The sequence below is a fragment of the Rasamsonia emersonii genome (assembly GCF_000968595.1).
Source record: "Rasamsonia emersonii CBS 393.64 chromosome Unknown ctg1118621760242, whole genome shotgun sequence".
Classification (NCBI taxonomy): domain Eukaryota; kingdom Fungi; phylum Ascomycota; class Eurotiomycetes; order Eurotiales; family Trichocomaceae; genus Rasamsonia; species Rasamsonia emersonii.
Window position 1 is genome coordinate 1 of NW_013563132.1, and position 15,049 is coordinate 15,049.

General features: G+C 51.1%; 4 protein-coding genes across 4 annotated transcripts; 2 read left to right on the forward strand and 2 right to left on the reverse strand.

The window, feature by feature from the left end:
* Positions 1-116: 116 nt before the first annotated feature.
* Positions 117-2,885, forward strand: T310_5118 (uncharacterized protein; the record flags this gene model as incomplete). Its single annotated transcript, XM_013471993.1, has 5 exons — positions 117-463; positions 529-1,660; positions 1,724-1,832; positions 1,890-2,215; positions 2,277-2,885. Coding segments are annotated over 5 exons (2,523 nt in total), but the record flags the coding sequence as incomplete, so codon positions are not given.
* A 963-nt stretch (positions 2,886-3,848) lies between these two features.
* On the reverse strand, positions 3,849-4,240 carry T310_5119 (uncharacterized protein; the record flags this gene model as incomplete). The annotated part of the gene is made up of 2 exons (XM_013471994.1): positions 3,849-4,040; positions 4,106-4,240. 2 exons carry the CDS (start codon positions 4,238-4,240, stop codon positions 3,849-3,851), a joined length of 327 nt encoding a protein of 108 aa, XP_013327448.1.
* Positions 4,241-5,444: 1,204 nt separating this feature from the next.
* On the forward strand, positions 5,445-11,427 carry T310_5120 (Uncharacterized protein; the record flags this gene model as incomplete). The annotated part of the gene is made up of 10 exons (XM_013471995.1): positions 5,445-5,696; positions 5,754-5,943; positions 6,003-7,253; positions 7,307-7,382; positions 7,460-7,520; positions 7,597-7,835; positions 8,098-8,169; positions 8,332-8,419; positions 8,603-8,716; positions 8,938-11,427. 10 exons carry the CDS (start codon positions 5,445-5,447, stop codon positions 11,425-11,427), a joined length of 4,833 nt encoding a protein of 1,610 aa, XP_013327449.1.
* An 898-nt stretch (positions 11,428-12,325) lies between these two features.
* Positions 12,326-13,668, reverse strand: T310_5121 (GPI anchored serine-threonine rich protein; the record flags this gene model as incomplete). Its single annotated transcript, XM_013471996.1, has 2 exons — positions 12,326-13,234; positions 13,504-13,668. The coding sequence occupies 2 exons, from the start codon at positions 13,666-13,668 to the stop codon at positions 12,326-12,328; spliced, it is 1,074 nt and encodes a 357-aa protein (XP_013327450.1).
* Between the last annotated feature and the right edge of the window lie 1,381 nt (positions 13,669-15,049).

A 15,049-nucleotide genomic window follows, 5' to 3' on the forward strand; every position in this document is an offset into this window, starting at 1 on the left:
CCCCCCCCCCCCCCCCCCCCCGCCCTCGTCATAATCCTTCTCATATACTGACACGATCTCGATGAGAGACTTTCCCTTGTCCTTTGAAGCCCCTCAGTGATCTGTGACGGAAAAGACGAACCAGCCGTGCAACTGTGTCGAGTCCTGACCCGCTGCGACGGTCGCGACTTTCTCTGCACCTGCGGCGGACGCCTCTGATGGACTGCGGGAGCACCGATACCGCGACGGGCATCGACCCCAAGATCCTCGATAGATGGCAATCGGACGACAGTAGCTTTTCGGTTCTATCCTGGCAAAAGCACGATTTGGAACATCCACCCGACCTGGAAGCCTGTCACGACTCCAACGAGGGTGACGCTGAATTTGTCGACCTAGCCGGTGCACAAGGCCCGCCGAGTCGCGATAGTTTCGAGGGCCCTCTGCTCGACTCCGCGGGGGGCGACGTTCACACTATTGACTTTAGGTTCCTTTTCCCTTCCTCTCCATTCACAGGGGGGTGAATGCTGATGGCGGTTTTTGACTTCGCAGCACCACCGGCGGACTGCACGACAGAGTCAGCTTCCTTGGGGGCACGTTCAGTCCCAGAACCCACCCATCCTCCGGCGACGAATCCTCTCAACCCGACAATGCATGGCCTCAATTCCCGTTTTCGCATCCCATGGCTTTTGGGATGCCATTGGATGCCCCTGTTCTCTATCCCTATGCGAAAGACACTGCTGGCACCACCGGCACTATTATCGTCGATGATGGTGGGGAGCTAGGCTCTCGAGGAGGATTTTCGGATCTTCAGTCTCATCAGATGGCATCATTTCAACAATTGTCTCAGCCTGTTCAGTACGGGAGCGAGGCATGGCAAGGTTCACTCAACAATACCACATCATTCGTTCCCTCGCAGTTCCCGATTTCACCTCCGTTGGAACCACAGTCCGAGAACAAGGATGTTGAGATGCCAGTGTCTAGCGCAGCTGTTGATCAGCAATGGTTCACAGGGCTTGAAATGCCCGTGGCCCCAAGTCTGACAACCTCGTTCCCCCCGGTCTCTAAGGGCCCCGGAGCCTACGACGAATCCCAGCAAGTGAAATCAGAGCCTCAGAATGAGACGCAAAGTCCATCATTACCAGAAGATGTCTCTGGTGTGCTCCAGAGTTCGTATTCGGTTACCAACGACAGCATTGGCGCTTTTGCGGACCATCAAGTGAAGGAAGAAAACTCACAGGCTTTGGAGTGGAAAGACTCCTCTCCGGATGACGCTTCATCGGAGACGTCACCGGTCTTTCCCAAGATAAGCGCCTTCATGGTTAGTCAGGGCTCGTCCGATATACCGCAGACGAGTTTCCCGTCAAATCCAGGAAGTGTGACTACTACGGCCGTTTCTCATGGGGGAGCACGTCATATTCCGCTGGCGCTCCAGCCGGCTTCGGCTGCCCGGAAGAGAAAGCAGAGAGAATCTGTGATGAATGTTGAGCAGATCAATCAACCAAAGCCACTCCAGATCGTCCAGGAGGATGGACTTGGAGGGTCGATCTCCTCAGAAGACTTTGTATCTCCACCTCGTGGAGCGCGCCGCAAGGGGCCTCTATCCACGATCGGAAGAGCAAATGCAGGTCTGAGGAGGAAGAATAAGGACACCTGTGTGCAGTGTCGTCTGAACAAACGGAAGGTATGTTTTGAAAGCATCTTTCCCCAACTGGGCTTTCCCATCAAGCTGACTTGGGAACGTTAGTGTGATGGAAATACCCCCTGCGATCCCTGCCGTCCGACACTACATGAGCAACCATGTGCACGGGCATGTTTTGCCAGTATTGTCGAGTACGGCACGTGCAATTATATCTGTATGTGGACCTTGCGACCTCTCCTGGCATGCTGCAGGCCTGCTGACACGTCCCCAGCTCAACGAGCCATTAACCATGCGACACTGAATGGATCTGGCAGAGTCAGAATGGAGATTCCCTCTGCTTTTAATTTGAACGATCTGCTTACGTACCTTAACGAACGGCGCGGGCGGTTCAACATCCGTGCGAGCCAGGCGTGGGGATCTCTTTACGTCCTTGACCTAGCAGAGAGTTATAAGTTCCTGAAGAATCTCAGTGAATGCAATGACAATCTGCAGTCTACTTTTCTGGATTTCATTGACCACCGGATCATCGAGTCGAAAGACAAATCGAAGCATTGGCTTAGTTGCGTGAAAGATTGCGATCCTATGAACAATGTCTATGTTAGTCTTTCCCATCGGTGTTTGGCCTAGATGACGTGTGAGACTAATTTCTATCCTCCAGGCTCTGCTCTCACGGTGGAACAAGATGCCGAGTCGTGCCTCATACAGCTTTGTGTCTTTAGACGGAAGTGGCCAGGACCGTCCGATGGACGTGAATAATCCCGAGGACCGGAAGGACATTCTCCTGGCTGCTCAGTTGTCGCGTATATTCTGTCGGATGTTGGAGGTGGAAGGCTTCCGGAAACTGGAACGCGATTTCTACAACATCAAGTGGAAGCGGATCTCTCTGGAGGCGCACCTCCGATTCCTCAACGAGCTGGGCCACATCCTTCTATCTCTTCGGTGGCGGGTTTCATGGTGGCGGCGGCTTGGAGACGGTGGTGTAGAGCCTGACCCAAGCCAGCAACACTACGTGGACCGGGTCGATCTCCTGTGCCGGATCCTCTACGTGTACTACACAAGCGTCCTAGGGAAACTTCCTTCGTGGTCTTCGTCGGATGTCCCGAAAGGCGTGTGGTCGACGTATGCGGATGCGGAGCAGCCGGTCTGGGACGATTTCCCCTTGGATGCCACGGAAGAGGGATTCCAGAAGTGGATGGACCGGGGACGAGACCTGATCGAACAAGCCGGGGTTCCCCATCTCGTGTCCAGCCGGATTTCCAAGATTTGAACTAAGCTTCCCGGTGAAGTGATACTGCTTAAGTTTTTCTATCTTGTCTTAATTTTTTTTTCTCTTCGTCTTTCGGGGAGGCTTGGTGTTTGAGATACCCATGACAATGATCGATCGGATTTTAGGCGCACATAAAAATATCAAAAGCTCTGTATAAATTAATGACTGATGATTGATTCAACTCCTAGCTGGATATAGAGGCACTTTTTTTTTCCCCTCCCCTACTTTTTGTTTATATTGAGTGGTTTGTGTCGGGTTGGATCATGTTCATATAGATTTCTTTTCTATGGGGATACATTAGTGCAGATAAAAAATGGTAACAAATGATATTGAGTCAATGAACTCTCTGGCTTGATAGAAAAAAAAGTTGAATTATGGGTATCCTTAAATATTGGTTGGATTGTGTAGCCAAGATGAGCACTCCACAAGCCGTTTTTCCATCACTCTTTAGTGTCCTTCCTGTTTCTTCCTCGACTCATCCACAAGAACAGTACCGTCTCGGCGGCAAGGACTCGACCTGATGCCGGCCTCAGACCACGCCATGGAGTGTCCTGATACATTCCCTGGCTGGAGAATGGCATAATCTTGGGCTGCGCAGGACCGACTCGTGGGAGATGCCCCGGTATGGACGTTGAGAGTCAACATGCCAGCCAGCATTCTAACCAATCGAGAGATCGGTCATTGAACCTAGTCGAACAGCCGGTGGACGGAAGAAGTCCCTTCACGCCGTATGTGTCTTTTCCACCGGACTAGCCCTCCGTACACGGTACCCCGTACTAGGGGTACATCTCCCAGGAACGGGGCAAACGGGATGGGATGGGAGACAGGACAGGACAGGACCGGTCGGTCAAGATAGCTGCCATACCACACCACATCGCATCATGCACACACACACACACACACTCTCTCTCTCTTTCCCCCTCAGTTCTCTTCTGCTTATCGTAACTCTTTTTTTTTCCCCTTTCATTCTCTTATTTCCAACCAATCAATGAATGAACAGATCACGCCCCACTCTTCTTCTTCTGATGCTCTCGCTCCCATTTCCTCAATTTCTCCTTTTTGCTTCTCCTTCCTCTCGTTGGCGAGCATCTCAAGGTGTCCTGCTCGTTCGGCGAGGGTGCGTTCCGTCTTTTCGATTAGGCCGGCGGAGAGTTTCTTGTTAACCAGTCAGTCAGTCAATCAATCCATTACCCTCCTTCCTTTTTTTGGGTAAGCTTTACCTTATTCATCTTGTGCTTCTTGATCAGGGTCGCTTTCTTTGGAGCGATCACTCGAGCACCTCGCTTTGGACCGTGCTGAGAAGAGGAGGAGGAGGTGGATTTCTTGGATGGTTTTTTGATTGCGCCTTGCGTCATGGTCGTTTGTGAAAAAAAAAGTAACAAGTAACAAGTAATCTGTTTGCTTGATGCAATTGTTTGTCCTGTAATCCTCTTCGCAGGTTGGCAGTTCACACAGTGATGCTTATTTTTTTTTCGACGGTTGGAGAAAAATAAATTCCCGCTACGGCCTCCTTATCTCACGAACTCGGGTTGGTTGTGGAGCTTTATCGAGATTGATCACGTGACGTTCACTACAGTATAAGAAATAAACAAACCACCCCTTTTATTTAATTGTTGAATGCTATAATTTAAGGGAAAAAAAGTTAGAATATAAGAATCGATTGTAATGAAACGAGAATTTTTTTTTAAAAAAAATAAATCATGCGTGTGGTTTAGTGGTTTAGTGTGTATGTATACGAATGAAAATTTCCATGGAATGAGAAAGTTCTGTCTTGCCTTCACTATTACCTATATTAAGAACTAGTCACTTGCTAATTACAATTATGATTTCAATTTTATAAAAAGGCTTTATTTTTCTTAATACTGCAGGCTGTGCTATGTTTAGCATTAATTGTTTGGATAGGCGATATACTTGCCCAAGCATCAATTGATCGACCGATCGATCATACAGGATATTTTATAGCCACAGCCGCAATTTGCTTAATGTTGTCCTCCGAACGGTTTGAACTCTTCTCTATCACATCAATCTAGGTTGTCGACCTGCTCGAGGGTGAGATTTGTGGCTTCAGCGAATAGGTTCGAGGACGAGTGGGCGCCCGCCCCGGACGAACTGATATCAGCTGAGCACGTGGTGTAGATATAACGTAACATGGCTGTTGACGATATGAAATGTTTGCGACCTGTAGCAATTGACACTGAGAAAAGTCAATTACGGCGTTTGTTCGGTTGTTGTCCTGGAGCTGCGACCTGAGAGAGAGATATTGGTCGACTGTCGTAATAAAGGAAGGAATAAATAGACAAACTTGGACTATGACTTCATCTGATCTGTGCAATAAGCACCATGCTAATTTATATTAATTATGCTTGCTTATAGACAGGATTAAACTGTTTGTCTCGATATCGGCCTTATCAATCTATGCATGCGGGGTGCTGTGGGGCCGTGGCTGTTATCGCGCACTTATCTGATCTTTTTGCTCTCTCCCATTGCGCCGTGCATTGTTACATCCATACTTTGAACCGGACCAAGGGTCTGTTGAGGCATTGATGCCATCGAAGAATTATGGACCACACTGCTATGCCTTCTGTTAAGGATCGCTGTACTTTCAGGGGAACATACCAGCAGAATGCCTTCGATGGCAAAAAACCATGGGATGCGGTAGTTAGAAAACTGCTTCTTCTGGTTGTGGTTACGGCGGGATTTTTGTTATCACCTCTCGCCCGTTTCCCTTTTGCTACACAAGGCGGTCGAAGTGGACAGGCCGAGACTTGGAATTCTGGAATAGACGAAAAGAGTCAGTTCCAATGGTCGCATGTAAGAATGCTTCGCAGTTACCGGTGTCCAGAATATACGTGTTGCTCACAAATACAGATATCCCCTTCCAGGGAGCTTCGATATCATGACTGCTTTGATGGTCTACAATGCGCGCGTCTGGAGGTACCAATGGACTACAAGCGCACCGACGGAAAAGGTCGTACCTTTGCTATCGCTCTTGCAAAACTTCCTGCGAAGGTCCCAGTTACAGATCCTCGTTATGGAGGAGCTATATTAATCAATCCCGGTAGCGAATATATAAGGTCGACTCATTACTGTGAAGAGTAGCTAATTATCACCTTCCAGGTGGCCCAGGTGGCTCCGGAGTCGCCCAGCTTCTGGTGTCTGGACGAAATTTGCAGACGATTGCAGACTCAGAGGTTGACCCCGAGGCGGCGTTTGACGAAAACTCCCCCAACCTTCCAAAGTATTTCGATATCATAGGCTTCGATCCTCGTGGCGTCAATAACACCACCCCCGGATTTAGCTGCTTTCCCAATACGTTCTCGAGACGGAATTGGGAGCTGCAACAGGAGACGGACGGGATGCTGGGAAGCTCAGACGATTCTCTCATGCGAAATTGGCAACGAAACAAAGCCCTTGCAGATGGATGTTCAGAGCAGATCATCGCCAAAATTGATGGACAAGAAGCACTCGGAGAGCATATGAATACGGCTCCTGTCGTCCAGGACATGATTGGGATCATTGAGCGACATGCTGAGTGGAGAGAAAAGCAAGGAATAGCCCAGCAACGAGAACATGACGCGGAAAAAGGATTTGATAAAGACCAATCTCTTGCTCGGAGAACCCGATGGAACCGGGGAAAGGAGAAGCTTCTGTATTGGGGCCGGTCATATGGAACGGTCCTGGGGGCTACGTTCGCCGCCATGTACCCCGATCGAGTCGAACGCGCCGTGCTCGACGGCGTCGTGGACCTCGACAGTTACTACTTTAACAAAGGGCCAAGTAGTATCTTGGACGCTGATGCGATCTTCGATCGCTTCGCCATATACTGCGATGCGGCAGGCCCCGATGGCTGCGGATTGCACCACTCTGGCGGGCCGGATTCCATCAAAACAAGCGTCCGTGATCTCCTTTCCAGTATCCTTAACTCGTCTGTCCCTGTCCCTGCCTCTGCGACCCGGGGACCAGAAGTCGTGACGTGGACGGATGTGATGACCCTTGTACGAATCGCCACGTATCAGCCATTGTACTTTTTCCCCTTGTTGGCAGAATTACTGGGCGACCTCAGCAAGGGCAACGGGTCCGCCATGGCAGACTTCAAGCAGCGAAACCGCGAGCCATCTTGTTTGTCGCCAGAATGCCTCCTCGCCGGCCCGTACTCACGAGAGTGCACGATTCCGGGAGAGAATGACGAGTACGCTACGCGAGCGATCCTTTGCACAGATTCAGAGAACCTGGGTAAAATCGACCAGGACGAGTTCAAGCAGCATTGGTATTCACTCAAGGCAGAGAGCGAGATGCTGGGCGACTATTGGGCGCATGTGCGATTGAGCTGCGTTGGATGGAAGGCCAGGGCGAAGTGGAGATTTACAGGTGTGACAGTCGATTATAGACAAAACTATGGCTGACTCGAGGTGACATGACAGGGCCATTTACTAGGAATACTTCTCACCCGCTGCTTTTCGTCAGCAATACACTCGACCCGGTGACTCCGCTTCGCAGGTGAGTATCATATGGCAATGAATTATTAACTGTACTTGAATTCAATAAGCAGAAAACTGATAGAGCAACACAACCAGCGCTCGCAAAATGTCATCCAATTTTCCTGGATCTGTTGTCCTGCAACAAGACTCAGAAGGGGTATGTAATGCACTTCTCCAGTGACCATTCCCTCATTGAAGGAGGAATCCAAACTAAGAGATACTGTTCATCATAGCACACGACATTAGCCGCGCCTTCTCTGTGCGTCGCCAAGGCCATCCGCGCCTACTTCCAGACTGGAGAGCTCCCACAGCCAGGGATGATCTGTCAAGCTGACATGAAGCCGCTTCTCGGGGCACCCTCGTCGTCATCGATGCTCGATCCGAGGAATCTGAGCGCCGCAGACAGGATTCTGTACGCTGCCGTGGAAGATGAAGTGCGAAACTATCGTCGACGCGGCCGTTTTATGCCGCTGTGAGCTAGCTGTTGGAGAATTATATACATACATACATACATATCGTTCCCGATATGACTGGATATGAACTTGTACAACTTTGTTTTACCTTCTGCTGATTTAGACGAGAAGGAAAACTCTCATGATTTTGCATGCTTAAGTACAGCAACGTTCACGTTGACGATCCTTGGAAGAGCCGAACTATACAGCCGTTGTTTTATCATGACAAATATATACGGAAACCTCGGAGATTAATTTCCACTAGTTAGGACCGGTATACAGTCAAGTTGTACTCCGTACAGCTGCATCAGGTCATGATGATGGTTCAGGGGGTATGAAACAACGAGCATCGACGTGAGCTTTTTTTAGCCTTCATTTGGTGGCCCCGTTGGACTAGCTGTCATGTCATAGCCAAAAAAGGGTAAATTGAACGTTGTAACGTACTCCATCCACTATTTAGTAGTGATTGTCAGGATGACTTGCCGAGGTTAATATTTGATGCTAATAACGGCATAGATGGGATGGTCCATCACGTGCCAGTCAGGGGCACGCCCGTCATTTGGCGGAAGGAGTGACCGTCGGTGGATCGGCCGCGTCTCAGCCAGTAGGAGCAAGCGCCGGGCGGGCTAGCAAAGCATCAACGATCCCAATCTCCAGGATAGCAACGGCGGGGACAAAACAAACAGGATCGGCCAGTATTTCTTGCTTGAGAAGGTCGTCCGCCGTCCCGTCTGTAGAACTCCCGTCCTGAAGTACGGAGTAATTAATCATTAATTAATTGTTACAGGGATTGCAGTGCAAGCCCCGCCCATCTTCCGTCTTCATTCCTCGGCTCGGTCCACGGAATGCTCCTCTCCTAACTCAGGAAACGAAACGACGTTCACCAAGCCATTGGCCAATCGTACGGGGTAGAGGGCGACCTCTGGCCCTGCTATGGAGATGGACCGCCATGGTTCTCCAGACGCGACGTCAGCTAATAGCTTCATCTTCCATGACAGCTGTCAACCGCGGAGATCCTCGCGAGGCAGTCCTCCTTTCTACCCCCATTCTCCTCCGTCGCCACCGTCCCTGCCGCAAGTGAGGTCTGAAAAGCCGTTCAGTCTCCAAGCTCGACGACTGCAGCTTCGGAACGCGGGATTCCGCGGTGCGCGCCTCTCCTCCCCCCAGAAGGTGTCCTTGCCCCGCAACGTCTCCGACCAGTTCTCGCCATGGCGATCGCTGTCCGGGAGTTCTGAGGCCGAAGACGAGCCAGCGTCACCAACAGAAAGTGACAGCCCTCGAGAGACCGGTTCGGTGCGAAGGAAGGTGAACGTGCTGCAAGAGATCCATAATTCGTCCTGTCGAGGTCAACAGTCTCGCCGTTCGTCAGTTTCTTCACTGTTTCGCAGTTCACCAGAAGACACAGGCCACAGCCATTTCCTGTCCTCCCCGCAGTCCCCCGTTTTGCGATCCTCGATTCTTTCTTCACCCTCAATCAGCGACGACGACAGTGATGCGGAGTCTGTGGTGATATCACGGGATCAGTCTCTTCCGGGAAGCTCGCCCCTCTCACTGCGCGACCAACTTGAAGTACGCAAGAGAGACAGCCGGACGCGAAAGTCCAGCTACGAGACAAGACGATATATTGAACACCTGGAGACCCAGTTAGCTGCTGCCCAGAGCCAATTGAGCCCAATGCAGTCGCCATCCGCCAGACCTCAGGCCTCCAAACTGAGGTCACTGAACGCCGAGATCAAGGTGCTGAAGCAGGAAATCGCAGAATGGGAGAGCAAGTTCGAGGCCCGGATCAAGGAGGAAATCGCTGCTAGAACGGAGGTTGAAAACAAATTGAGAGCCCGGATTCGCGTCTTGGAGAACCAGGTCGAGCTGGATTCTTGCCGCATTAAGGAACTCGAATACGAAAAGGAGATCCAAGCGCAGAAATTACGCGATGCAGAATCTTTGAAATCGACGAATCGCAGCTTGGAAAGACGCATCGACGTCTTGACGGAGCTTCTCGCGCAGTCGCCTGCCAGAGTTGAGACCCCACGGAGCCCGATACGCGGATCGGATGCGGTGTCTCCTTCGCGCAGTCCTGGCCCGAGACTAGCTCGACCAAGATCAATGGTCCCGTCTATCCAGTTGACTCGGGGAGAGAGCTTGTTTCAACCTATGATTGTACCTGACGCAGACGAGGTGCATAGCCAAAGTCCGCTGCACGAGCTTGCAGCCGAATTGAACAGCAACAAGCCCCGGCAGAGCGATTCGCAACCTGTCCAAGCCGACAGTGTTCCAGAATTAGACTTCGATACATCAACTGTGTCTTCCTCGTCAGCGTCGAAGTCGCAGCGGTCGTCAGCCATGTCACAGTTCTCATCAGTGTCATCGCAATGGAGCTTACCATTTCCGTTTTCTGGGGATTTTCATGGAAAGACGCAGAGTCGCCATAGGAGCATGCGCCGATTCCCCTCAGGGACGTGCACACTGAAGCCATTGATCCTGCCTGCTGCTACCGCACAAGCATCTGACTGCCCTCCGCAGCAGTCTCTATATCCGGACTTTGAGCGTTCTCCCGCCTCTTTTGATCCTACACAAATCGACGGAGGCCCAGAAGAGGAGACGGGCGACTCTGCCCACTCCGTGGCACAGGAAGAGACACTGGCTGCGTTGGAGGGCCGTACCGATCATTACACCACATTTGATGAAGCCATTTTGAAACATGGGGAGAGATTATCAGATATTATCGCACATGAAAATTCGTGTTCGAACGGCGGATACTCCAGTCTGCGGCCAGACGCAGGGCTTGATGATGGATCTTTGACGTGTTTCTCTCCAGGTGGAGATATAGATATTCTACCTTACCCGGTGACAGAGTCCATGGAGAAGCAATCTCGTTCCCCAGATATGGAGTCAACCGACGATACAAGGACTCCTATGAGCGCGCGGACCAGGATTGAGAATCACAAACTGCGGAGTGATAATAAGGTGCCCAAGACAAGCACCAGAGAATGCAAATCGTCAAATGCGTACCAAGCATCATCGACTCCAGGGATTGTCGGCCAGGCCGCGGAGATTCTATTCAACTTCTGTGATCGTTTTAAAGGATTCAAGAGTCGCTTTGGCGCGTTGGCGCGCAGGATCATAGCGACCGTTTGGAACAGGAACAAGAGACAGTTTGGGAAGCTGTCTTGGTGGGTTCTTGGCCTGGTGATAGGTTCCCAGACACGAAGCGCCTGGTTCAAGAGGACGCCGTCGATCCTGGCAGCGGACAATGACGAGCGGCATCGACGCTCGGCGGGTGCTGAGGAAGGCGCCCATTCCGGTGTCAGTGATGAGGGCCTTCACTCAGCGTCGTGTGATCCCACATGTCTACAACCAGCAGCACAGCAGAAAGAACCCGAGATTGGCTCAGTTTCCTCTGGAGATCGTCCTGCGCATGGAAGCACTACTCTCGGCCACAGCCTGTGTCTATGGGCAAAGTTTTCTGTCGCTCTGGTGGTTGCCATCGGTCTGGCTATCAGGCACGGTCCGGGGTCACTCCTGGAAGGTGATCCCCCAGATCGAGCATATGCAAACGAAGAAGGCCCGCCATGTAGTAGCCCTGTTAGAGACACAGATTCCAAACCAGCCTGACGATCGCGAGAAATGCTGTGCAGACGAGTCGAGCAACATCAGTGGCTCTTCTGCCGCTGTCAACGATACGGGTCCGCCAAGCTCATACAAGTATATGGACGCGCGCGCGTCATGACAGTGGAGGACTTTCTTCTCACTCACCCACAGGTTGATGAAGTCTAATAAACTAATGTTTTGTTTCTGTATCTTCCATCTGGCCTGGCCTGGAATGGAATTGAATAAATGAATGAATGCATGGGGCCAGCTTCATCTCACACTATTCGTATGATGCAGTCTGTGTGCGAAACCCACCCATTTTGGATACCACCACGCAGACCTATTATGTTTCTGATAACATAATAAACACTAACGATACAATGACATGACAGACGAATGAGCATTACATGTATATAGTATTAATAATAACAATTAGTAATAATACTGATGATGACGATGATACGCAAACAGGAGAGCATTCATTTATTGTTTGTTGTCTTTTGAATATTCTCGACCAAGCACTCTCAAGTCTAACTCAAAACTAGTCCTCATATAGATACATACGTGTATATATATACACTGAAGAAATCAATTAAGCTCGGTCCGACCTAACTACTAGTCAAGTCTGGGTAATGCACGTATGTACGTATGTACTGTACAAAGATAGAGATATATACACGATCGTAGTGATACCCTTCTTTTCGTGTACCTTGGCATATACTGTGTGGTCCGTAAATATACATTGAGGATATCGATGCACGTACGTAATCGTAGTATATAATCTCTCTCTTAGATTGAATAAAAGAAAGCAACAGAAAACTGCGTACATTAACCCATCTCATTAGGACGCGACGCGGGAGGCAATAAAAACAAAAGAAGGGAAGAAATTAAGAATGAACGAAGCGAAAAAAAGGCTGCCTTCTTAGAAGGCCAGGAGAGCGGCCACACCGGCAACGGCGGCCACACCACCGAAGCTGACCATGTTGCGGTCCGCAGCGCCGGTGAACTTCGGCGGGACGGCAGAGCCAGTGCCGGTGACCACCGGTCTGAGGGTGGTGGGCACGTAGGGCGTCTTGGTAGGAGACACAATCGGGACGGAAGCGTTACCAGTGCCAACGGGGTAGACGCCGCGGGACGCAGTCGCCGTCTCCGACTCCGGGCAGAAAGTAGTCGTCTCCTCAATCTCAACAGTCGTCGCAGAGGGCGTCGGGGTCGCCGGCGTCAGGGTAGCGGTAACCGCCGGCGTCGAGACAGCAGACGAGGAGGGAGTAGTCACCACTGGCTGCGGGGAAGGAGTAGCAGTCGCCGACTCCGGGCAGAAGGTGGTGGTCTCCTCGATTTCAACGGTCGTCTCAGATGGCGTCGGGGCAGCAGTCGGGCTCTCAGTCTCCGGGCAGATGGTGGTGGTCTCCTCAACATCGACAGTGGTCGCAGATGGGGCAGCACCAGAGCCGGGGTTCTTGATGCCGAACTGGGTCGAGTACTGGTACTGGCCGGTGGCGTCGTCAACCAGGAGCAGACCGTAGTGGGTCACGTCATTCTGCAGCTGGGTCGAAGGAGTCCAGGAGAATTTGCCGGTGTTGGGGATGTTCTCAGCGATCGCGTAGAGGGGCACCACGTTGGTGCTGGGACCACGCAGCAGCACCAGGGAGACGGTTCCCGGAGTGGTAGGTTGCCAGGTGATTTCAAAGGGGCTGCCCACGGGCACCTGCTGGTTCAGGCCAGGCGTATAGATAGGGTTGCCCGTCGGAGGCTTCGAGTAGTCGGGCTGCGTGTAGGCGGAGGCAAGCGCCGCCAGGGCAGTGGAGAGAGAAGCAGTGAAGAAACGCATCTTCAAATATGTGTCGTAATAAACAGTAAAACGAAGTCGAATGGGAATGAATGGATTGGTTCAAGGAGCGACACGAGCCAAAGTTTGACTCCAAATAAAAAAAGAGTGACTGCAGTGGGAGTTCACAGCTGCGACGTGATGTTCTGACCAGAGTGTGATAGAGAAGGGAAGAGGAGAGAAAGGAGAACCCCCAAAGTATTAAAAGAAAACACAACCCACGCATCAGACTCAGCCCCCTTGTGGCTCTCTGCCAAGCGGACCAAGCGCACAGTCGCTGGAGTTGCTTGCTTAGGGCCATTCTCGTCTGTAATGCCATCTTGCAGCGTCGAACCTATGAGAGGGCTGCTCAGCAGTAGCGGACGGGCCTTGTTTCGAGTTAATGCGCAATTACCCAGAGAGAAACCCGCATTCGAAGGCCTGCGGAGAAATGCCATTTTAGTTTATGATCCATCTGACTTGACCTCAGCGAGGAGTTTGCTCATTGGCAAGGATGGTAGGCGGCCATTTTTAGTAAATTTCTAGGGTTGGGCCGATGTCACTGTTGCGGTGTTCACGGACTTGCCAGGTGGAGTAGGAGCGTATAGCAGAGTTGCGCTCGTGCCTGACTAGTCCCCTTAGGGCAATTAAACAGTGTCCTCCTGCTGTCGTTGGGTGCCTTAACGGCTCAGAAACAGCCCTAAGGTTGGAGGCATCCACGGATGCGTCGCCGTTCCGCGAACCTGCGGAGATGAGGTGGCTTGACTCTGCCATGACTGGAATGGAGTATTACCGTAATTCATGATAAAAGAGCCATGGGCCTGGAACACCGCAACATTCCTTTATCGCCAGGGCTGAGAATGGCGATAGAATATGGATAGCCGCAAGCCTGTACAGAGTACTTCGGTATTCCATAGCACAATGTTGGAAGTCCGACGCTGACGCGAAATTTCCAGGTGGATCGTGATTGGATAGCGTTTGGGCGACTTAGCAAGACCTTGCTGCTTAGTTTAATTGCGAACGACGTTCGGTGTACGTCAGAGATAGCTATCGCCGAGTCGCCGACTCAATGTTTCACTCACGATAAGCCCAGTGCCTATCGTCAGAAGACTGGAGTCTTGAACACTGAATAACCACAGCACGGAGTGCCTGGTAATACCGAATACCTCATACTGTTCCAGAAGGGCGCATGTTTATATAAAGAAAGCTCCATGTTTATTTTTGGGATATTCTTATCCGACCGTCGTATTCGGCAGTACGGTCCAACAGTCAGACTCGCCCCTCCGAAGTCAGGGGTATTGTAAATCGCGGACCGGTCAAAGAGCGGGACGGGCACAGTTCACCTAGATGAGCAACGAACTGCAGACGTTAGAGACCCAATACGTCCAAGCATTGTTATTAATATTGAGAACTGGGGACTTTGATGACTGTGGGAGACCCTTGATCACAGCTCACCGACATGGCATTGAAGTAATAATCCGTACTGTACTGTACTGTACACCGTAGGTTTCTTGCCAGCCGAGGATGACGCTGACAAGTCTCCAATCGTTGCCGGCTGTGGAAACTGTTGCCAGGGATCGACCGACGATCGAAGAAGATCTTAATTCCGTATCAACACGCACCGCCACAGGTTGAGTGGCCTGTGAACTTACATAAGAAGGAGGGGCGGATTCGGAACAACCTGGGAAGGCGTGGCCTGCGGCAGTTCCCAATACGACACGGACACGCACCTCTGCACTCCAGAATGAAGTCCCTCTCACCCCTCTTTCCCAATGATCTCCTTTTTCTCTACTCACTTTCGTTCTTCTCTTCTCGTTCCTTTTTGGACAATGTTGTTTA